Consider the following 23,527-nt stretch of genomic DNA (forward strand, 5'->3'; position numbering starts at 1 on the left):
CTTTGCTGCTGGATGTGCAAGAAAAGCTACAGCAAATCATGGCAGACGACTTTCTCTTAGAGAATTTAAAAAATAGCTCTGTACAATTACCTGCTATTATTTCAACTCATTTATCAGCAGCAGACATCCCCCTTACTCTTCTGGAGTACCCTGGATCATATCTGGTGCTTTTACAAAGCAGAGATACAAAATTTACAATTGTCCAGACCCTTCCCATGATAACTTTTTAACGCAAAAATGCACACTAATGGCAGTTCAGCCACTTCACCACGTAAATGCAGTCTGGGATGTTTTACAAGCAAGAAGCACACAGCTCCTGAGCTACCCACACACTTCATGACCATTTCAAAGATGTCCATCCTGTTCAGTGCGAAGAATGGCCTGGCACTGCTGTCTGCCAGGAAAGGAACCAATCCAGCAGAAATAAAGCTATCTTCTTTTTCACAGTGGTCCTCCAAAAAGCATTAATGAAGAAGTTGGACTTCTCAAAATCCTGAGTTTCCTCCAAGTTAAAAATCAAAGGATATTGTCAGCTTGTGGAAAATAATTTAATCAGGGGGCTGAGTTCAGAGGCACGGCAGGAACATCAGCATGATGATAAACTCATGAAAAATGAAAGTTTATCGCTACCTTTGGAAGGCACTTAGTATAAACTATGAGTAACAGTTTATTATTGATACTGACTCTCCGAGTGGAGATTACTGCAACCATGAAAGCAGCTTGCCATGCTGCCGCCGTGATGGCTGAAAGTACAGGACAGCTTCGGAAGCTGACTGGAAGCAGTTCAAATCCCACTGTAGAGATGGGGAGCTATTTAGTGAAAGATTTCAAATATTTCAAGTCTAGTCTGAACTTGGTCTCAGAAGGAATGGAAATGTCAATGGCTTTTTGGGCCTATTCCTTTCCAAACAGAAATCAAGTAGAAAAGGAGGGATTTGGTCTAAACATCTAAGACAGATGCGTGTAAGCAGCTGAGCAGCCCTTAGGAAGGAAAGAAAAAGCACATTAGCGGTCTGAATAGCTTTGCACTGTATTAGAGGTTCTCCCAAACAAGGCTTTAGCATCTTCCTGGGCTCCCAGGAAAACCCAAACCCCCCGTTCTTCTCCTTCATTCCTCTGAAGTTCTGCTTTTGCCAGGAAACTAAACTTACAGGGAACAAATTTCCAGGCCGCAGGGTGGGGAGCTATCCTGGTTCTATTTAACCATCTCGGGAAAAACTCACAGACTAATGCTGCTGCACTTGGCAGCAAGATTCCAAACTTCACTTCCCTCAGCCCTAAACCTGCTTGGTTCATTAACGTTTTGCCTTCTGTTTTATTTAGCCTGTGTCCCTTTCTGCTGGTATGGAAAGAAGATCCCTGGAATGCTCTCTTTCCTTGACAACATAATTTCTTGCTCTTGGTGACACCTACAGTAATTAATCTCTGACAGTTCCTCACTCGGGAAAATCTGACTACCCTACTGAGGGTCCCACTCACAAAAATCACTCCTCAGTCTTTCCAAAATTGTATTCTTCTTCCACAAGGCAAGTGCCAAGTAGGAACACCATAAAAAAGCCAGCCCCTACACATGCAATGATGCACAGACAAGGAGCCCTCCTGGTTTATCCAGGGTGTGCTCTACCTTCTCCCTTGTTACATTTTTATCTTCAAAAGCCCTTGTCCACCAGCTCACTCCCTCTGACACACTTGTTGCTGGCTTTAAGAAAGCGAAGGACACATCACATTAAACGTCTCGGTAACTTTACCTCTGCTAATTAAACAAGAAATCCCAGCACTGCTTGGATACACGTTAGCCCCCTGTGACCCAAATGAGAGAGTTGCAGGATGCACACTCTGAAAGAGACACTCAGTGCTTGGCCTGCCACCGCCAAAAAGCAGACTGAAGGTCACTTTTCCTTTTCATTGGACTGAGACTCCAATTCCCCAGCATCCAAGTTTGTTGCATCCATTCTCCTTGAAGTGAGAGCTCCGCAACCTGCCTGTGCACTCCTCTAGGAGTTACGGCTCTCTCAGAATCTGCCGGCACCTAGAAAGAACTAAATCATGCTGAAGTTATTTAGGACACCAGAGCTCACAGCACACATTTAAATTTACATACTGTCCTGTCCAGGAAGCTGGTGGAGATCTACCTCTCAAGATACTGATATTTGCCTCAAAATTCCAGGCGGAAAAAGAACTGCTGGCACCAATTCTCATCCAGTACATACCCAGACCCAGATACAATCACCTCCAGGTTCAACTTGAGAAGAGCTAACTTGTTCTGTTAGCTTTTGTGTTAGACCATGGGCTAAGGCGGAGTAAAAAAAGAGAAAAAAAAACCAAAAAAAACCCCAAAAAACCTCACACAACAAAGTAAATCTAAGTACAACACTTAGATTCAACAGAATGAGTAACAAAGAAAAAAAATTTACCGGAGAAAAAGGCTGTTTGCCTGTGGGGAGAATATCTTAAAATCTACGGTAAAGTCATAGTTGGCAAAATTCAATAGATCTGGTAAACATCAAAGATAAAATTCAGCAGAATAAGTCCACCAAGCACCATTAAAAGAAAAATGGGACCAGCAGGGTTACCAGTGAAAAACAATGCCAGGCCTAATAGCACTGATCTACCAGAAGCAATTTATTATGACACCAGAAATAGCTATTTTCACAGTGGATGCTTGAAATGAAAACTTTAAAGCTTCTTTAAGTCTTGAGCTATAGCAAAGTATTCAACCAGCCAGCCAAAATAGCTGAAGGGAAATAGGAAGGCCACATGTGGAACTAATTACTCATGTAGAGGCTATGACAAAGAACATTTCTCCAGACTTTTCATGGGGGCTTCACTTTCAGGAAGTAACTCTAATTACTGTTCAAGTCTCGGCAGCCTGCATGCCGCTGACAGTTCCAAGAAAAAATGAACCTATTTGCCCTTTTCTGGGTCTGAAATGCCAAAATAGAAAAGCACAACTAGATTCATTAAAAAGAGAGAAAATAAGCACTGGCTTATTACATTAGCTTCCCGAGCAGAATCCTTTTTATAAATTCAGTTTTTCAGCCTTCACAAAAGAGCAAATTCTGCGTCTACATTAACTCGCTCTCTGTTGGCTGCAGTGAAACTGTACATCTTGACTTTTTACAGCTTTTCCATACTGGGGCCCACTTCCTGCCCAGTTGAAGAAAAAAATCTGGCCTGAAGATGAAATGACTGCTTAACATTACACTAAAACATCTGGTACCATTTTATACACAGACCCATGTCTGAGAGCAGGCAATTCTAGCGGTCTCACCAGCGGCACAGTGCATACCCAAACCTCCCCAGGGTGACATCATCCCATATATGGACTCTCAGGCCCAGCCCTCCCCCTTTTCCTGGTCCTAAATTCATTGCCAGATCCCCAGTCTGCTGCAAATGTGCCACGTCAAGACTGGAAATCACAGCACTTCAGTGTGTTTCAGTGAGTGCTGCAGAGTGTGAGCGAGAGCCGAGCACAACCCGTGATGCAGGAAGGCAGTTTTTCCCCGAGACTAAAAGAGGATTTAAAATAAATAAATAGACGCGTCCGGAGATCCTGCTCCGTCGCCCCAGTGTTCAGACTACCTGTTCAGGACAATGCTGTTGTACAGTAGTCTGCACATTGGTTAGACTGGGCAAGGGAAAGCGGCGGCGTGGACTATTGGGGACGCAAGTTGCTCTTGCCAAGGAGAAGACACTCATTGCTCCTTTCAGATCTCATATCCAGTATTTTTCTTCACAGGTTTTGCACACTAGGGAATAAGAAACGCTAAGGGACACTGTGAAAAAGGAGGACTGCAGAATAAAGCGGGGAAGACATTCTGGTAAGGCCTACTTTGGAAGAACACCTGGCCTATGACCTGGCGAACCTAGGTGACTCCCCTCCCCCCTTCCTCCAGTCATCACTGCAAGAAAGATGGAGCTCTGATGGTGCACTAAAAGCCATGCAAGAAATGAGAGAGGTATATTTCCTAGAGGTACACTGCCTAGAGAAGTGTACAACAGTAAAGCTAAAGTCGGTCGTTTCTTTTTTATTCATTTTTTTTAAATTTAAAATAAAGCTTTTTTCCCCCACAAACTAAAAAGGTAAATTTAATTTTTTTTTTTTACTTGTAGCTGCCAGTATAAATATTTAAGAAGTATATTTTTTTTCCTTAGGCTTGCTAGAAGTATGTGTTCTGAATAGTTCCTGTTGTGATCTATGATCTGAAGATCAATTTTAAAATTTCTTTTTGCTTAAAGTAATAAAATACTAGAAAAGAATGCATGAATAATATTTTAAATTATTGTAAAATATATCACCTCTGGGAAAACTGTACTTAGTTTTTTATATGCAGTTGGAACTTCTTTGCAAGTAACTTATGCTAGATGTGCTAATGAAAACTGGGAGGGAAACCATAGAAAAACTGACTACTCCATGCTAGGCTGCTGCCATGTAGAATACAAAACCTTTGATTGTCAGGAAAAATGACCTTTTAAAGATCAGGATGTGATGGGAAAAAAAAAAAATATCAATCAATAAATAAAAGGGAAGAAAGAGCTTTCCAACCCGATACCTGGCTGGACATTGCCTGGGAGTGATCAGGACCGATTGCTTGTTGCCGCTCTCATGTGTACTTTGAATTGCTGATAACTCTTGTACCATTCAAAACGATACGTTACTTTGTCCTGAATCCCACTGATAAAAATGGAATTTGTAAACCAATGCAGAAGTTTGCTTTGGTGAATTTCCAGCTGTCCTGGTAGGGGAAAAAAACCCTCAGGCTGAATGAAATCCCCACGGACAAAATAATACAAAAAGTCTGGGCTGCAATTTGATACCAGCCGAACTCCAGAGTCAGCTCCCCTAAAGTTAACAGTAGTAACAAACTACTGCAACCAGAAAAAAATCCCACCTATATGGTGCTCATTATTGCCAGGAAGGCTTGGAATAGCTGTACTATAAAAAGAATTAGCATAAATATGCTGCCATTATTATTATAACCAGCCGACTTTGCAGAATGTGTGTTGTATTTTAGACAGCCTTCATGCTATACATTTTTTTTAAAAAAAAATCTGTATATTTAAAAAAAATAATCTTTTCCATTGCTCCTTCAATAATCAATAGAGGAGCTATTGGGGAGAACTGGTCACGTAGTGTTGGGTGTGATGGTGCCTGGACTGGCTGCCTTAAAGCTTACACAAAGCAAGGACTAGCACTGTCATTTCCCTCTGCCTCCATGCAAAACTTTTCTTTTGACCAAAAAACTCCTTTTTAATGTATATATACACTTGCAAGTTATTCAGCCTCTCTTCCTTTTTTTTTTTTTTTTTTCTTCAGAAGATTATTTTTAGGATTAACTTTGTGGGGTTTAATTCATTATAGTACAAGTAGATGGAATTTTTATTCTTGTTCTGCTTTAAAGTGAAGGTACAACACACAGTTAAATGTGGTTATTAAGAGAAAATCTGAAGCAACAGGAAGAAATTAAAGGAATGGAACTAGAGTCAAACTGGCATTAATATTTCTCAATGTCTACATATGATTGCTGTCTTAGGCAGAGCAAATCTGAAAAGTTTTATGACTTAGATTTTGCTTAAGCAGTAGAAAAAGTTTCCAAATCTTGTTAAGAAACTCGCTCAGTTTTGCTTTCAAGGGGAATATAATAGTTTGCAATTTTTTTTTTCTCTCTAATGCTTACTGGCAAAGCTATTTTTTTTTTTTATTTTATTTTGATCTAGAAATTAAGGAAGGAAATATTGTTATCCAAGGAATAATCAGCTCTCCATGAAAATAGTGTTGCAGATAGCCTGTTTTAACTTTTGCTAAATAAGCAAGGACGATGTAAACATATGGAATGAGTGTTTCTCTTATCTCTAGTCTACTATTTGCATTAATCTTTATTTTAAATGACCTTTCTGGATTTAGGAAGTGATTCCCCTCCCATACACCCATGACTTTTCAAAGTTACATTTTTAGACTGTAAGGCTGAGATCGAGGAGGCCCCCTTGGCATGGGGCTTGGAAAGGAGGCGGGGGGGAAATGCAGAGTGCAAAGCAGCAGATATGGAAAGAAAGGCTGTATTGTTAGCAATGAATAAGGAAGTATATCGACCTCGGCTCAGTAATCAAAACATTTTCAAAGTGAATTAAATGATTCTGCAGTTCTTAAAACACTGCTGGTTTGGTTGAAACAATTTCTAGTTGATCACAGTCACAGAGAAGCTATTTCAATAGTTATAAAACAAGATGCTTTAAACATGCATGTCAACAAAGACAAATAGGCTGCATATAAATATTTCAAGAGGGAAAAAAACCCCAAAAAACAAAATACCACCAAACATTACCTTTTGTAATGAATAAAAAAAAATTAGCTGGACCCAATGCATACTAATCATGGTGAGAGTTCTCTAGAGCCAGGACGATACCAATGCTTAAGCCTGTTGTATGAACTGATTCACATTACCATAAAATGCTCATTGAAGCCAGTAGGAACATTTAAATAGTTGAGTGTTTCAATATAATAGACTTTCTCTCATCTTTAGGGAGTGTATTTTTTTGAAGTACACTCAAAAAAAATTAAATAGGGAAGAGGAAGAAAATATTCCAAACCTTTTCTAACTATTCCTTTAAGGTTAAAAATAAAATAAAAGAGAGAGAAGGGTGGGGGAAAGTCAGTTAACTTTACAGAAATAAATATAGATCAAATAAGCATCCAAACGTGAAAAAAACTACTTTTTAAAAAAACCATGTCATTTGCCATCTTTCTGCCTTGTCATTAAGCTGCATGTTGTCTCCTGCATTATCACTGCCAGTGCAATTTAGTGCATCTGTATTTTCAGAGCATAAAGACACCGCCACCCCCCCCATGCTCCTTTCCCCCCTTCCTGTACTATCACTGTGCCTCCAGACCACCCAAGTATCATTTCTAGATGGAAAATATTATAACCAAAATAGCAAAATACCTGCATAAAAATTCCAGGCTTCTACACAGAATGTTCACTATATTCTTTCAATCAAAATCTGTTAAGAAAATTGGAAAATGAAAAGGTCTAAACTTCAATGTGTTGGGTTTTTTTTAAATAATAGATTCTAACCAAGAGCGTAACTTTACTTTTATTTGTAAAACGCTTTGCTTCCTGAACTGTACTTTATTTAGAAAAGAAACTCTTAATTGAAATATTATTAAGGGTCAGGTTTAAACCTACAAAAAGACAGGAAATGCCACAGTTAAGAATGAAACTTTCCTGAATTATTCTACTGTAGTTCTGTACTGCATTTTACACAGCATTGCAAAGCAGTATCTAAAAATAACAGCTTTCCCTTAAATAAAGAGTCCTGATCACTACTGGAGGGAATACCTATCTCAATTCAGTTTCCAAGGGACCAATATTTAAACTCAGGCCCTTATCAAAAGTTTCTGTTAATATATTATTGGCAATCATGAATTTTTTTTTTTTGTTTCGAGTATTCTAAAATATTTTCCATGTATTCTCTTTACTGACTCAATGTGTCAACCAGACACAGCATACAAAAATGTTAAGCTCTTTAAGCAAGTTAACTACAATTTCAAGGAATTTCAGTTTTTAAACAGAAATGAAGTGGAGATACTTATCTAGTCATGTCTAGGAGCACCCAGTGAATTAACTGAAGGGAAAACAAACTTGCCTCTGTCGAGACGTAAAGCTTTTTGCTGATTCTTTGATGAATTCTCCTTGTGCACAGTTACTAGAAAGACGGCACAAAGTTTCCACTTATGATTTTCCTCCCAGCACAACCTCCCTGACAGTTGTTAACAGAAAACCTATTCTAGAAAATGCATACTTCTGCTATTCCCATATTCTGTACGATAGGTTGCCAACGGTTTTGACTGTACAATTCTTTGTTATTTCAAGAAGGATCCATAACACACAAAGTGAGACCTAATTCTCTTCCAGACTAAAGAATCCATAACACACAAAGTGAGACCTAGTTTTCTTCCAGACTAAAGATTTTTCATTTCTTTAGCAACTAAATGCAGCCGTTAAATCTGATTAAATCTATGAAACAATCAGTGTGTTATATTTTTTTTTAAAATATTTCTAATTTTCCACTTCTGTTTTTCTTCAAAATGGTCGAGCAGGTAGGAAGAAATGTCAACTTAAAGTATACTCTTAAAATTTTACTTTGAGCTACAAAAATTCAAGTAAGCATTTTATAAAGACAAACAATTTAATGCACTGGCATTAATTTTTCATGTCTGAATTAGTTAGCCATGTTTTATGGTTGATTCTTTTATTTATCTTATTCCACCTTGTTAGGTTAAAGGAAAAATTTATTCCCATAATTGATAAACTTAACTTGTATAGTCAATTTGTATATTAACTAAAATGCATATTACTCTTTATGGCAAAATTATTAGAGACAGAACGCCTAAAAAATTACATATTGAATTATTATTAGTTTAATATAAAACCTCAGCACTATCCCCACCTTTAATCTCTGGTAATTTCATCCCTTAATAATCAGTTTTCAGGGTGGACTTAAAATTGTTTGGCTGCTGTTCTGAATGGGATGTGTTTGAGAAGGGCTCGAAAGCACAAGTTTGTTGCTTACCTATGGTGGCACTAGCGAGCAACAGAGACTCAAGAACACCATTACAAACCAGAAACATTTAATCTGTAGAGAAAATGAATACAACTGTCCTTTTCTCCCTTTAAGGCTCCAATGGGTTTTATACCTTTTGAAACAATACCCCAGCGATGTTGCAAAATGCCACTGCAAAGCTGGATTACAGCCACTGTGTATATTCTGTACAGAGAAAATTCAGCAAAGCAGCACATCTTGTGATGTGAAATGATGCTATTTGCATGCTTTTGATCTCTATTATAGTCCACATTTAACGGGAAAAAACTTACTGAAGTTTTATGAGGTTAATTTATTTTGTCAGAAAGTACAGATTTTGAGGGAAAGCAAAATTTAAATAACATGCAAACTAAAATACTAAAAGGAATATAACACATGTACAGCAAACACATATCAGCAAAACTGATCCAAAATGCAACCAGTTTTCTTTCCAGCACATTCCCTATAATGGGGTTAATGTGCAAGTGGTGGCCTCCATTTATACAGAAAGATTTTTATTTTTAACATCCCAGATTATTGTACTTATCTGGTCCTAGAAAATATGCACTGTATAAACATATCCTTTATCTTGAACTTCAGTATTTCTGTGCTTCCACGAAGAGTAAAAACATCTGGTTAAATTACTATGTGTGAGTACAGTATGCAGGCAAAAACCCCTGTACGAATTGCTTATAAAATAAACCATGGCTTCGGTTCTTTTTGCTTCTCCAAATGTTCAGCGTGAGCGGTCTGTTGAAATCGCATCCCTGATATGTGTCGGCACAATGATAACTCATGTACCAAGCTCCTTTTCTGAATAAAATCAAGTTCTGTTCTTGTTCTGCAGCTGCCAATGTTTTAAAGTTTAATTCTGTTATGTGTGTTCCCCCCAACAAACACCCCCCAAAGTGGACTGGCACAAAGTGTTGCACAGCAGCGGCGATGGCTCCAAGGGACTGGCTGGACGGAGTTGTCATGTGTCTGCCTGTCTACACTTGCTGTGCAGAACATCCTCTCACCTGTACAGCAGGCACAGACAGGCAGTCGCATGACAACCCAGCCTGAGGGACAGCCGCCAGTGGGACCCCGCTCTGACAGCCCAGAGCATCTGCAGCACCAGCTCCAGCCAAGAGTCGCTCTGGACCTCAGACGGCCGGTCAGTCACCAAGCCCAGAGTCAAAGCAGCACTGCCTGTGAAGTACAATAAAACCCACTGCTGAAATTCTTACTGTGCTTCCTATAGTACTCTTTTCCTAGTTGTTCTCATGGACTCACTAACAGTAAGTCTGATTTATCCGCAGCCCTGTGGCACCTCCATACGTTCTGTCCTCCCATTTGCTTCCCATGCATCGCTCGATTCTTGCTGTATAAAACTCCCTGACATTCCTGCTCGCCACAGAAGCCAAGAGCAGCTTACTGTGTGGCAAGTTCATTTTGTAAACAGACACACTGTCAGACCTTAGAGTAACTTCTCCCCTTTCCACTCTCTCACCTCCTCACTTATTTTTGTAATTTCACTCTTAAACCTCACATAATTTTACAACTGGGAACAAACTGTGAAATTGTAACACAAACTGCATCCATCACCGGATATTGACAATAATATCACCTACTATTGAAACAGAATGGAAATATTTTCTTTGGAAATAAGACTAAAGGGGATTTCCCCCACCAGTGTCAATTTCACATGTTTAGAAATTCTAATCCTAGAGTCCAGCTTGGCATCCTTTGCACAGCAATAATGCCAGTGAAATCTCTGGATGCTTTAGAGAGAACAATAAAATCACATTCTGTGACCATGCACTATAACAATGCTACACCACTTTACAAATGGCATCCATCTTTACAGTAAAGAGGTTTTTTATTTACAAGCTAAAATGACATTCCACATTCCCAAAGTCCCTTTCATCCTAATGCAGAAGTGGCTAATTCACAAACTTCAGATTTGCAGGTTGACTCTCCAATAAACCTTAGTTCATGCTACTTAACAAAACAATAACAACTGAGAGCTAAAATGTTCAGATTTAATAATTTGTGTGTGCAGATGTGCCTTATAATTCTTCAGCTAGGATTACATGGAATCCTCTATGAAATAAGTCAGTATTTGTGAGGTCACTGAGTGTGCTGATCTCGCACTTGTTTACAGCAGCCTCAAAGCCAGTACACAGCACTTCCCTTGCTTGTTTGTTAAGTAGAAAAGCACAAAGTCATGGCGTTGGTCACACAGCAAAGTTACAAACAGAAGCAACTGCATGCAGGATGAGAACCTGATCCATGTTAGTTCTCACAGAACTGATCCCGTAACTGCTTTATGCACGCTGTTCAAACATTAACCTGGCCTTTCCAGAACTGCAAGTGTAAAAAGCATTCTTAGGCATTGAATCCTTCTCAACACAAATAAAATCCTGGTGTGTCTGACAGTAACAAAACCATGTGAAGAAAACAACTGTTTCTTTTCTAATACTGATATCATACAGCAAAATTTGAAATCTTTTCCCAAACCAACTTGCTTCTAAATGCATTACACTGTGGATTTATCACTTATAAAGCTGCACCTCACAAAGGAATTTACATCCTTCTAATGGCACTAGCAAGCCACCACTAGCGATTTTGATCTCAGAGCAAAGTCCAGACTAGAAGACAGGCTCAGCTTACACTAGAGGGGGTACACAGCCCTGGAGGCCCCAGCAGGCACTGGAGCTTTGCAAAGCACATTGTCAGAGCTCTCTGGTACAAAGCTGCTGAAACACTGGGTACAAGCACAGAGGGCACAAACTCCACAGCATGGCGAGGGAAGCAAGGTGAGAGCTGACCCTGCACCTTCCCCAGCTGCCATGGAAAGGCTCCTGGCCAGCCCGACCAGGAGCTGGGGGCTCTGAACTCCCCACGACCTCGCAGGGCACAGCCAGACACACAAACACAGGGGTCACTTCGCACATCACCAGACTGCACATCTCACTGGGGAGAAACACCCCACACTGCCACTCCAGCCATCAGCTGAGGAGCCTTACTGATTTTTCAGTCTTACTGAGAAGGTCCAGTAAAAAAAAAAAAATTTAAAAAAAAAAAAAAAAAAAAAATCATAACTTTATAAACTCTTTTCCAGGACAGAATAATCAAATTATACAGCTAATCTGTACTTAAGGAGCAACTTCTTTCACCAGCAGAGCACGGAATAGTACTCTGCTATTATTTCACGCTATTATCCTTTTACCGCTGTAAGAAATTCCTGAGTGATCTCCCATGGCCTGAATTAACTACTGACATTTTCATGACTCTCAAAACATAACTGTTTGGCAATTAAGAGACATTATCTTAAAATATGCATATGGAAATCACACAGTGGCCATTCTTTCTGAGTACTTTCATGAGCTTCCCAGCTGACTCTCCCCAGCTGATTATCAAAACTATTTATTTTTAAAGTTGCACAGCACAAGACACACCATTAGGATTTTCAGGAATTTTTATGTTTCACACTAAACAAAAATCAGATTTTAAAAAAGCAACACCAAAACTACCTAAAAAAATTACCACAGCTCGTCTTGGATGCACCTCCAACTGCTTGAGACAAAACACAGCAGGTGTGTTGATTTTGCCATATTGCTTGTTTCAGTTACAGTTGCCTGTATCTGACCTCAGAAAGCCGGTTCTAGTGGCTTCAAGGTAGATCGCAAAAAACAACAGCTTCAAATTTTCAAATTCATAAAGTCACTTCGGCATTTTTTCAAATTATATTTCAGCAATCTTAGAGTAAAACTTCCCCTCTTGACACCCGTCTTGGCTCCTCCCCTCTGTCTGACATGCACCGGTTTGCCTGTTCCACTAAATTTGAATTCCTTTAAAACTCAAATAAAAGGGCAAGGGGCAAAATCTTCCAGGTTAACCTAATCTGTCCCTCTGCTTTAAGGTCTATCCCAAAATAGCTACGGACTGGGGGGAAAAACCCCATTTCTGAGCAGCACAGCTTCCGCCCTCAGCAGCGTTACTGAAGGAATTCCACATACTGGATTTGCAGGACTTGGGAGAGCTCTGCTTTATGCACTGCAGGCCCTCTCCCCAGGGCTTCCCGAAAATCCACTGCAGTGAAACACCATGTTAGTTTACACACAATATGAATTTGCATAGTCCCCATCAACTTGTTTTGTTGGAATCACCCAGTGTTTTGATTTTTACTTAGAATAAGATGAAAAGATTGAGTGATTTTTTAGAGCTCATTTAAAGTTTTCTCTTCACCAGTGCTTCTTCCATCCATTGCACTGGTTCACTCTATAATCACTAATTTTTTACTAAAAACATTTAAATTTAAGATAAAGAGGGGTGGGGGAACACCCAAATAGGAAATCATAGGATTTTTTTTTTTATGTAGCCCTATTTTTCTACAAAATGCGACACAAACCTTTAAAAAACTCACAGAGGCTTTACCATAAATCTGATAGCATACATAATCCCGTTTTAACCTTCAAAATATTGCTGGAGTCTTGGCTAAAATTGTTGAAAAAGTCATTAAACAGAACAGACGAGCTGCCTAACAATATATTCAAAGCGAGCAACATGGATGTCCTTTTCTTTATTTCCATATTACTCACCTCGTGATCACCCATGAAGGTGCATTTTTTGTCAAATTTGAAAATCCACACCAACCAGCTACAGAACTCTGCAAATGGGCTTTTCATCCTCTCAGAACATAAGGAGAACAGTTGTTTTCATCAAATCAATTGCTGTAGTTACTTTCAGAAGTAACTTTACCCAGACAATTTATGATCAACTTGCAGTAGATGTACAAGAGCAACCCAAGCAAGGATAGGGCAATAAGCGGAATATTTCAAAACAGCATGGGATTTTTTTCCATTTTTCTTTTTTAAATCAAATGTGTGGAAATCACAGGAAGAGAAGAAAAAAGTGAAACAAAAATTCCCCACACCACACCCTGTATTTGTTATCAGCGTTTCAACAGAAGTCTTAGACAGTCGGCATTCTCCATGAATCAAACCAGAAATTTAAAGAACACACTAAAACCTTAAAACAATCACTTCAGTTCCAGTTTACACCAACTGGTTAAATATGTTACACTGGTATCAGAATACTGTATTAATACTGGGGTTTTACCCAATAGAAAAAAAGAGTTCTTCATTCCTTACCTCATCATCTTTATACCAGGACAAGCTCTCTGCAGTCAGAACGAACCAGTATTCCTTGGATCCCCCTTTCATGATGCCGATGTTGTTGATGGTGAGCCAGCCTTTCCGGATGACCTATGCAGAGGTGCAGTCAGGTACAAGTTTAGTTCATTAGTCACTTGACAGAGTACTGCTGCTGCATTCATTGTTTTAAATAAAGATTTGCTAAATGAAACAAGAACAGGTGCATTTTTTCAGTCTCTGGGAATTTTAAAGAGTTTTTGCAGGTTTCTAGCATTCCAAAAAAAAAAGTAATAAAGTGAGTATAATATTTTCAGTCTGAAGGTTGGAGAAAGAGAGAAGCCTAACTATCAGAATGTTGTACTTACAGCAAGTGTAAGAGTGTTAAGGATCATGTAAGCTTGGAGATATTTATTTGCTCTATATGAACACATTGTGAAAGTCCACACAATCTCTGACTACACTGTTCTGGTCTAATTGTTAAGGTCATCTCTAAAGCTGGGTACCAGGAAAAGCACCTGAATTCTCCTAAAGTGAGTGGCTTCTGACACACATTGGGAATTTTCAGAAGTTGTATGGAGTGACAAAGGGGAGAGGTCTTCTAAAGTTAAGTGAAAATTAAGGCAGGAAGCGGTAAGGAGAGGCATGTGAGAGCCATTTTCATCTCACAGGATAGAAGAAAAAAAGAAAAGAGAAAAAAAAAACCTTAGGCAGAAATAAAAATTAGGGGGGAGATAGGTAAAGCAAAGCTTTATAAAATAGATATAAGCTAAAGATGAAAGAACAGATGGGAACATACCTATAAATACTAAGACCAGGAGGCTACACAGAGAAAGGGGGACAACAGAAACCTAAAAGAAAGGATACAACTCCACAGCAGAAGAGAATAACCATGAAAACTCATTTACAGATGAGATGGAAACTTTCAATTTCATTGGAATGGTTTTCCAGTATGAGAAAGCAAACATTCCTTCCTATCACACTCTGAACAAGACAACAGAACTCTCCCAGCCACAGATGCATGGCACCTCAGCTCTCCTCTCTCTCCCCACAGCAACACCCTTCAATTGCCAATGGAATACTGAGGCAGAAAAAAGTGCTGAGAAACCTTTCAGAACCCTCTCAACAAGCCCCACGGGCACTGACTTGTGTGATCAAACATGAATTTCCTCTTGTATTTAAAGAAATCTATGAGACCAATATTCTCCTCATAGGGCTTTACCAGACCAGTAACTCCAGTATCAACAACTCACCAAAGAAGAGCATGGCTCACCATCTATTCTTTGCCCTCTACAAAAGTTTCAGAACCAGAATTCACTCCTATTCAGCCTGGATGTTCACGTAAGCTCCTAAAAAAAACAGCTTTGTTTTTTACCCAGGGTAAGGGGCTGAATTATACTTCTTTGGGGCAACCAAAGAAGTTGCACCTGAAAAGCAGGAAATTGTACTGGAAATGCACATAATCCAAGAGTATCAGTTTCATTTCAAGGAAGATAAATGTGTTTTCCCACTTACTACCAACCAGGCCTGCAGTGTAAGAAAAGTCCTGAAGATCCAAAACCAGACTTTAAGTTTTCAGCCTGTAGGAAAATATCTAGGAAAGCATGGCTTTGGTTCTGAAGCCACAGTAAGGGATCAGAGAACTGGACATGATTCCTGTAAAGTGACTCAAGGATATGGCACAAGCAGATTAGATGGAATAGCCTGTTCCACGAAGGTTTCTACAAAACTGGGTCACAACTTTTAATTTTTGTGTTTATGGGGGGGTGGAATCTAAGTGGAGTGGGGCATTACTGAGTACAAACACACATGGAATGCTTGCCTAAGTGCAAGTTAAGGGAAACATACTGATAAGAACTTGATTACCCATCAAACCCTCATTTTATTTTATGATGTTTATTGAAATAAGTTTTTAACAGGAAACAAGTAACATGTATATACAGCCAGAGTAATGGCCTTCAGGCAGCTGCCACAGGACAAGTTGTGGAACCAAACTGATTCTGTTTTTTCTTTCTGCACTGAAAAAGCAAGGGGGGAAAAATGGGGAAAAGCAACAAAATTAAGGTGCTCCATTCACTTGAACTTAGTTTTGCAGCAAGGAGAGTTACATTTGCGCAGCAGACTCAATCCTTCACAGCACATGTGCACACATTCCCATGCTAAAAAGATGTTGAAATAAGAGGCTGGGAGAGAGGATGCTGTTGAACCACGTTGTCTGCAATTGAAAATGCCATGTCACTCCATATAAAGCTCATATCCACACACAAGAAGCCCAGGCAGTCTGCCCAGCACCTGCTTTGGAGAAAAATGTTTTGGAGAAATATCACAAAGGAAGGTAAGATTTGAACACAGATGTCAGTGAAGATAAAGAGGTGGTTTCTAGAAGCAAACCAGGCAGGAACACCCAAGCAGCAGGTTCAAGAACCTTACAGATGACGAGCACTTCAAAGGGAAGGGAAGGAGCACTCTCTGCTTATCCCATCCTTTCCCCCACCATTACCACAGGCTCTGTAACAGCTTAATAAGAGTCCAATTTTCTCAATTGGACAAGAAGGCATTTATGGTAGAGGTCTCAGAACAGACCAAACCAACATTTTAAAAACTAAACTATACAAAGCATTTAAGCAGCACTGAAGGTTTCCATACTTCTAAGGTAAGAACTGTGCATTGCTCTAGTCCAACATATCTCCCCATAAATGTGCAATCATCACAGGGTGTGGACAGAAGCAAGCTGATTTGCTAGGACAATCCCTGGTCACTGTCTCATAAAAGAAGGAATTTGCCAGTTGTTTCCTCAAAAATCCTGTGTCCCAAGGATTAGATCCAGCTGTCATTCCCACACAACCCTGCAGGAAGAGCAGGACACCAACCTACAGCAATATTCTGGGTGTGTGATTTTCATGTGAAATTTCTAGACCTGTTTATCTATAACCCTCTGAGAAAGCAGAGTACTCAGTTCTCTAAACTATCCTGGACTCTACAATAGGTCATAACAATCTAAAATACTAGGAAGCTATTCCAGGGGACACCAAGAAGGAGAAGATGAGCTTGGTGTGCTAAGTCTCATGCCCTTTTCATTGAATTTTCCCATTTCCCAGGAACATTCTGTTAACTCCAAAAAGCTACACTTACGGGAGGCTCAGCATCAGTGCTGGATGTAAAGGAGAGGGAGACGTTGGATCAAGGTGTAATGCAAGAAAAAGTGAGATTAAGGAACACAGTTTCACTTCCAGACAAGCTGAATTACACCTTAGACTCCACCCAAATTCTCAAACAAAAAAACTCTCAAGCTGTATTTTAAAACTGTTCCTCCACAGGTGATAAGAAGGTAAGATTTTCAAAAACACTTTTGAAAGCTGAAAAAACTCTGATAGAGAGTTGTTATTTTGGAAGTTTTTTAAACTGTTGTGTTAGCTATGTTTTATAGTACTTCAGCTGGAAAACTGAAAACACTGTGTTTCATTATTGTTCTCACTAGCTCATTTTCTCATTGGGTTGTATCTAAGAGATCCATTTCACTATTTTCTATCACGTTCCTAAATGTCACTCTGTGCAGAGCGGATGTTGGTGACATGAGTTATGAACCTCAGGAAGGTGGAAAATATGGGCACAGCCAGAAGCTACTGGAGACAATATTCTGACCGGTAGCTGGACTCCATGCACAGGATGAACAAGAGATGACACAGTTCCTTCCTTCAGGATCCTGATACCTAATCTGGGTGACTGAAAAATGAAACTTGGGAGGCTCTGAATGCACATGAACAAGCCAGAAGGAAATCATTTTCTCAGAGTTCAGCTGCACAAAACCCAAATCATATTTGTTGTTCTTACTCTCCACCACTTAATGGATAAACAGGAAAGCAGGATTTGACCCAATAAGCACATTTTATGTGTTGCTGCATGACTTTATTGCGTTAAATCAAATAAGGCGTTTGTAAAATAAATATATATAAAGAAATGGGACATTTTCTGATTCCCTAAAGAATTATGTGAAGGATGATTTCAAGATAAGTGAGATACATGAAACTGGGCAGAGAGAAGCACAAGTGTGAGAATCATGAGACTGGACACTTCCACAGCAACACAAGCGGCAGCACTTGCTAATGTAACACCATTAAAGTTGTGTTGTGTAACTCCACTGAAACAATTCTGAACCCAGAACACAACTCCCAGTACCACTCTATCTTCCAATCACTGTCATTACAACAAGTGCTACCAAATAGTAAGCACATTGAGAGAATAAAAATTACAAAAACTACTCAGGGAGGCATCCTTACAAGATGTTGGTTCTTCGGATTCAGTCATGAAGATCCTCACACTACAGAAGCTGTAACGTTTTAGAGGGAAGCCTACTACAGTATTTCACTGTAATTTGCCAAATGTCACAGCATAAACTGATCAGATCTGTTCTGATACTGAACACAACCAAGATCTTGTGACTTTGCCTCCCTACAAATCACTGCACAACATATTACATAACTTAAAACTAGCGAGTGGCTGAAGTCCTAACAATATGTCTGCTTTAAGGAAAAATTTAGTCTTTACTGGAGCAAAGCTCTCGGGGTAAAAAAATTGAAATATACTTCCAAATATAGTTAAACAAAGACTGAGTTAAGTCAAACATGAAGGGATATTAACCTAAAAAAATAAATAGTTAAAGGCCGTTTAGAACAGCAATACTCCTCTAGACTTGATAAAGGGAAAATTCAAAACCCACAGATCTCATGCTGCTAAATTTTGAAATATTTTTGAACGTGTTAGCTCATGGGCACAACCTCTTTCATAGAAATACTGACATTTCTTAACAGAACAGCTTTGTGGTGATTTTTCATGACCACCTCACTGACCATGGCACAAGTCTCCATTTCCATCCGGTTGCTTAAAAAAATTCTATAAACATTTTTTTCCTGGGTCATGCAAGATAACAGGATTTAAGTGTATCTGAAGAAAAGAAACAGCAAAGTATGCTACATGACAGGATTAAAAGGGAAAAAAAAAGAAAGAAAGAAAAAAGGAAAAGAAAAGAAGGGTTTACTAGGGAAAAAGTTACTTATTAGAACTATAGTTCAGGCCAGTTGATGGGGTTCTGAATGCTACTTGTGTCCAGAAGAAATTAATCAGATTGCTGGTGTAACACTGAAGAGAGGCAGGTCAAACAAAGCCCTCAGACCCAAATCTCCACGTCACCTGGACAGTGCCTTGACACTCACAGTTCACATTAAGCCCCTTCTCCATTTAGAGGGCTACTTCAAGCACAGCAGCAGATTTTGCCACAGAAGCAAAGCACATAATCTCCTATAAATTATATATAATCTCCTATAATTTGAGTGTCTTGCATTTCCACGCACACAAATTGGGCACATGGTGCAATGACACCTTCATCTTTAAAGCTTTATCATAAAGGGGAGCTTAAAACATTGAATTTTAGTCACCAAAACAAATCTCAGCACACAAGATCCGCAATTAAGAGTGGGTCAGCTTTCAGGAGCCAAACCTTGTTGGTGTGCCGTGTAAAACCAAGCATTGCACAGATTACTTCAAGAAATGAGAAGACAGACTAACCTGTGGCTTAAAAAGAAACTTTGTGGAGTCAGGTCAAAACCTCAGGCGGTAGCAAAGAAAAGACAAACAAAAAAGGCCAAAGATTAAGCGTGAGAGGATAAATAAGTAGCAGAGGAAAAAGGAGGAAAACATGCTAAGAGGAATTTGCGTTATTGTCCAAAAATAAGATGTTGCTGTGCTCATCTTATTTCCAAGAGACACGGAAATAGTTAACAGTTATCTGCATCATTCCAGTCCAAAGCAAGCTACCAAAAAAGAAAAGCAAGGTATTGCAAATGAGTATCCCACTATTTTGGGAAAATTCAGTGATCTGGATCTCCCCAATAGGTTCAATTCAAATGCTGCTAAAATCAGTGCTGCCTAGTCCTTCTTCCATAACTGAATATAGGTTTAGTTTAAAATGACAATTAATAGAATTTCATGATGTGGCAACAAACTGAAAAAATGTACATTTTTATCACAGATATTGCCAAAGAATACACACAAAACAAATTTATTTCTTACACCTTACCTCACTGAACCGGTAGTAACTTGTTATAAAATTAACTGCAGTTTAGACAATTAATTCTAATTAGTAATATTAAAGACATTCACATATTTATTTACTCATGAAGTGGAAGGGTTAGAAAAGAGACTTTCCGTGACATATTGATCCTCCTGGTGCTATGAAAAGAATGTTAAAAAGGCTTTAAATATTTTCATTCATAAAACTCACTTTTTCTATCCAAAAGTAATTCCTTGACATAAACAAACCTCCAAGAACAGTACCTGTATCCATTAACAGCACGTTCATTTACACCAGAGCTAATGTTTCCTTTTGGTTACCAGAAACTTATTTGCCCACCTTTCAAAGAGAGGTTTACTATGAATAGAGGCATTTACATCAGATAAAAACTGCTTTCCAGTTATATAACAAAATAAACACTAATTAGTCATTTTAGTTTGAGAAACTTGGTAAATCATAAAAATATTAATTCTGTGCAAAGTCTTCTACAACACTTTAAGTTATATTAGTTCAGACTGGTAACAGCAGGTTAGTAGCAGTTAAGTGATGAACTGCAATTACACTTTGTTGAGGAAGTGTTACAGACAAGACAGCTTAACATTAAATAGTTTAGCAGCAAGTACTGGACAAACCAATGAGTTAGAGACAAACTTTGCCCTCTGAGAAGCTAAATGAAAAAGCAACAATAAAGCTTACAGAACTTAGCTCGTACAATTTGCCTTGAAGGCGGTAGATTGGTTCCCTGAAATAGCAAATTGCAAAAATGAAGTTTTATTTCAGAAACATTTTCTCATTCTTTTCAACTCCAAACAATCAACTTACAAACATCTGTTTATTATCTCTACAATAAAAGGTTCAGCAAAGTCCTTTATACCAGAAGTAACCAAGTTTCAACATTGAATTTAAAACGCCAAGCTTTTTCTTCACTTCTTTAGAGAGAAAACATTCACCCAATTAAAAAATCATTCATTTTATTTGTGTATTTTTGAAGAGCCAGATAATTGGTTGCTTTTCCTTTTATGGGACACTCCAAAGTGATGACAGTCGTTGTGTTTGACACATGTTCCGGCACAGCTAGATAAGAAGGAAATCTCTCCTCAGAGAGGAGAGGCTGCTCTTTGAAGCCATTGCAGTGTTTAGACCTTCGAGGGGTTTTTTTTTTCATTTTAATCCAAACCATATATTACATCAAAAATGCCACTCATGCTGGTCAGGCTGTGGGGAACCATCCAAGAAGTTGCTGAATTGTTTTAAGAAATATCTTGAAAATAACTAGCAATTTCTTGATGAGAGGAAGAGATTGAATTTCTAGCCCCAAAAAGATGACTAGATCTCTTGCCAAGAACTCTCGTCCACAACAGCAGCAGAATAGGAGATTTCCTGAAATTTCAGGTTTATTACTTGGATCTAAACTCATTGGTCACATTTGAAACCCTTGATCAGAACGTGAAACCTCCTGAGCATTGTTTCACCAAACTGCATGTGAAAACATCAGGAAGGTGTTCAATACTGGTAATTATACAAAATTTCATCATCTTAATTTTACTACTATTTTTACTTCGTTCTCAAGTATGTACTAGTTCTATAGCAATGTTTTTTCTGCTTAAGACTTTGCAAAAACCTCAAAGAGAGCAGAAAGAAACTCTCCAAATCATAGCAGTTTCCTTATTTTCACCTCATATTAAGAACAGGACTGATCCTGCCAAGTACTGAGAACCCCTGACCCACACAAATGCAGAGAAGGAAGGCGGGCTCAGGAGCAGCAAGCACCTTGCAGAATCAATCCCATATTCTTAGGTGACAAAATGAAACAATTTCATTAACAAATCTCAGTGAAGATGCTAATTCATCTGACAGCATCGACCACTTATTCTTTATTTTGAGAAAGGCCTATGGTACACAGTCAACAACTTTGTGATGTCAGCTGAAAGGTTTCAGAAGAGGTAAAGGCAAATCCACATTTGCTTGCTGACTTGCCCTTCAGTGCTGTTTAGCTGTGAACACAACAGGAGTAGCAAAACACACAAAGCACACCCAGGCAAGTACTCACCAGCATTTGGGATTCTGAAATTCACAAGTTTGCAGTTAATGAGAAAACACTGATGTGTAACATGAGAGATTCAAGGCACTCAACAGCATGGAAGGGAAGACACTCCCCAGCAGTGCAAGCAGCAGCAGAAATGCTAAACAGTAAATGATGATATGATAACAATACGGGTCAGGTGGCTTTGAAAAGTGCAGCAAAACGAGGCAATGAGGACACATTTATGTATGTTTGAAGCAAACAAAGGTAAATGATATGCTTAAAACAGAAAATGCAGCCAAGAAAACCCAACAGCTTGGATCAACTTGCACATGCCATTATTCATTCTCTGTTAGGTGCCTACCTGATTTCCCACTGCACTTTTGTTAACCTGACTGCTTCTTTGTTGGGCACTAAGGGAAGCAGAGGAAAAGAGTTATGCTGAAGAAACTTGAACTAAGCCAGTTCCTGAGGAATAATTTTAGCAGTAATAGTTACTTTTGATTCCAGCAGAGAAAGCTAGATCAACACAGCAAAAGAAACACAGGAAAATCATTGCATATATGTGCATATTTCAACTGCTTTTCTGCCTGATTATATTTGCCTGCCAAGGACAGAAGGGACACGCACAGCAGACAGCTCCTACCAGTCATCTCCTTTGCAACGACATCCTTCTTGCATTGGTAAAGGTTACTAAAAGCACAGAGAAATTATGGCTCATGTGGGTAACTTTGGAAACATTAGCCTCTATAAATATTCAGAAGAGACAAAAAGCAAGCCATTTCTGTTATTTAGAGCAGTACAACAAAATCCTCCCCTGCTGGAGGCTCCTTAATAGCTTTGTCTTGACAGTTTGTTTTGGATATTATTCTAATATTTATATGCACTTTGAGGGTGTAAATACAACCAATGGATGAAGCCGTCATAAAGCTGGTTCAAAGCTGAAATCTTACAAGAATAGAGCACATTTGAAATTAAACCATATTTAAAATATTTTGCTCAATTCTTGAACTTTGGCAATCCCAGTTCCTGAAACAAAACACACTCCTGTCTCAAAACCAAACAAGTTGCCATTAATTCTAAAAGCATTTGCGTTATGTGGCGGTTTGTGTTAGGCCACAAAATTAAAATACTGCTGGAAAGAAGAAGGAAAGCATTCCGAGAGCAGGCTTTGGCTACTCACCCACCAGCATTTCACTGGTGACAGGAAGTTTTGTTTGGATAAGATGATAGCATTTCACCAGGCATTGATTCGCTGAAGAAAAAAGCATCCATATTTCAGCAGCTACAAAGGCTGCTCTGACAGAGAAAGGCAGAGAGGTGTGCTTGGTCAATCCTGCTGTTTGGGGCACAACTGCTGCACCCAACTCAACCCTTGTACAAATTCTGATCCTGCCCTTTGGACAACACTATCAAACCAGCTGTCCACATGCTGTCTGGGAGATTCACAAGGATATTTATTCCGTGTGCCTACTCACTGTGTTTAGCTCCATCATCCTGATTTTTTTGACCAAACAACACTGCATGCCACCAGTGCATCATCTAAGGTACATAATCTTTGATACATAAATTATGATTAAATGAAGTGCACACAGAAAACACAGCACTAATTCCTGGTTTGTTTTCTTAATTTTATCACCTTCAAAAAGCTAATTATACCATTAACATCATACGAAGAAACCCATACTTTTTAGAAATAGTCCAGCAATTGGTCCTCTA

General features: G+C 39.0%; 1 protein-coding gene across 4 annotated transcripts in view; it reads right to left on the bottom strand.

The window, feature by feature from the left end:
* The window catches only part of DNM3 (dynamin 3), a 169,819-nt gene that overhangs the window by 106,755 nt on the left and 39,537 nt on the right, over window positions 1-23,527 (bottom strand). For 3 of the 4 annotated variants that reach the window (XM_066192055.1, XM_066192053.1, XM_066192056.1), the window contains exons 13-15: window positions 22,173-22,221; window positions 20,498-20,527; window positions 13,719-13,832 (exon numbers count right to left, since the gene is read on the bottom strand). In XM_066192055.1, coding sequence (XP_066048152.1) covers window positions 13,719-13,832; window positions 20,498-20,527; window positions 22,173-22,221 — 193 coding nt within the window. The remainder of the gene's footprint in view (window positions 1-13,718; window positions 13,833-20,497; window positions 20,528-22,172; window positions 22,222-23,527) is intronic. The other variant, XM_066192054.1, reaches the window with a different exon arrangement.

The sequence above is a fragment of the Chamaea fasciata genome, unplaced genomic scaffold, assembly GCF_029207755.1.
Source record: "Chamaea fasciata isolate MVZ Bird 193981 ecotype frontalis unplaced genomic scaffold, bChaFas1.0.hap1 SCAF_10, whole genome shotgun sequence".
NCBI lineage: Eukaryota > Metazoa > Chordata > Aves > Passeriformes > Sylviidae > Chamaea > Chamaea fasciata.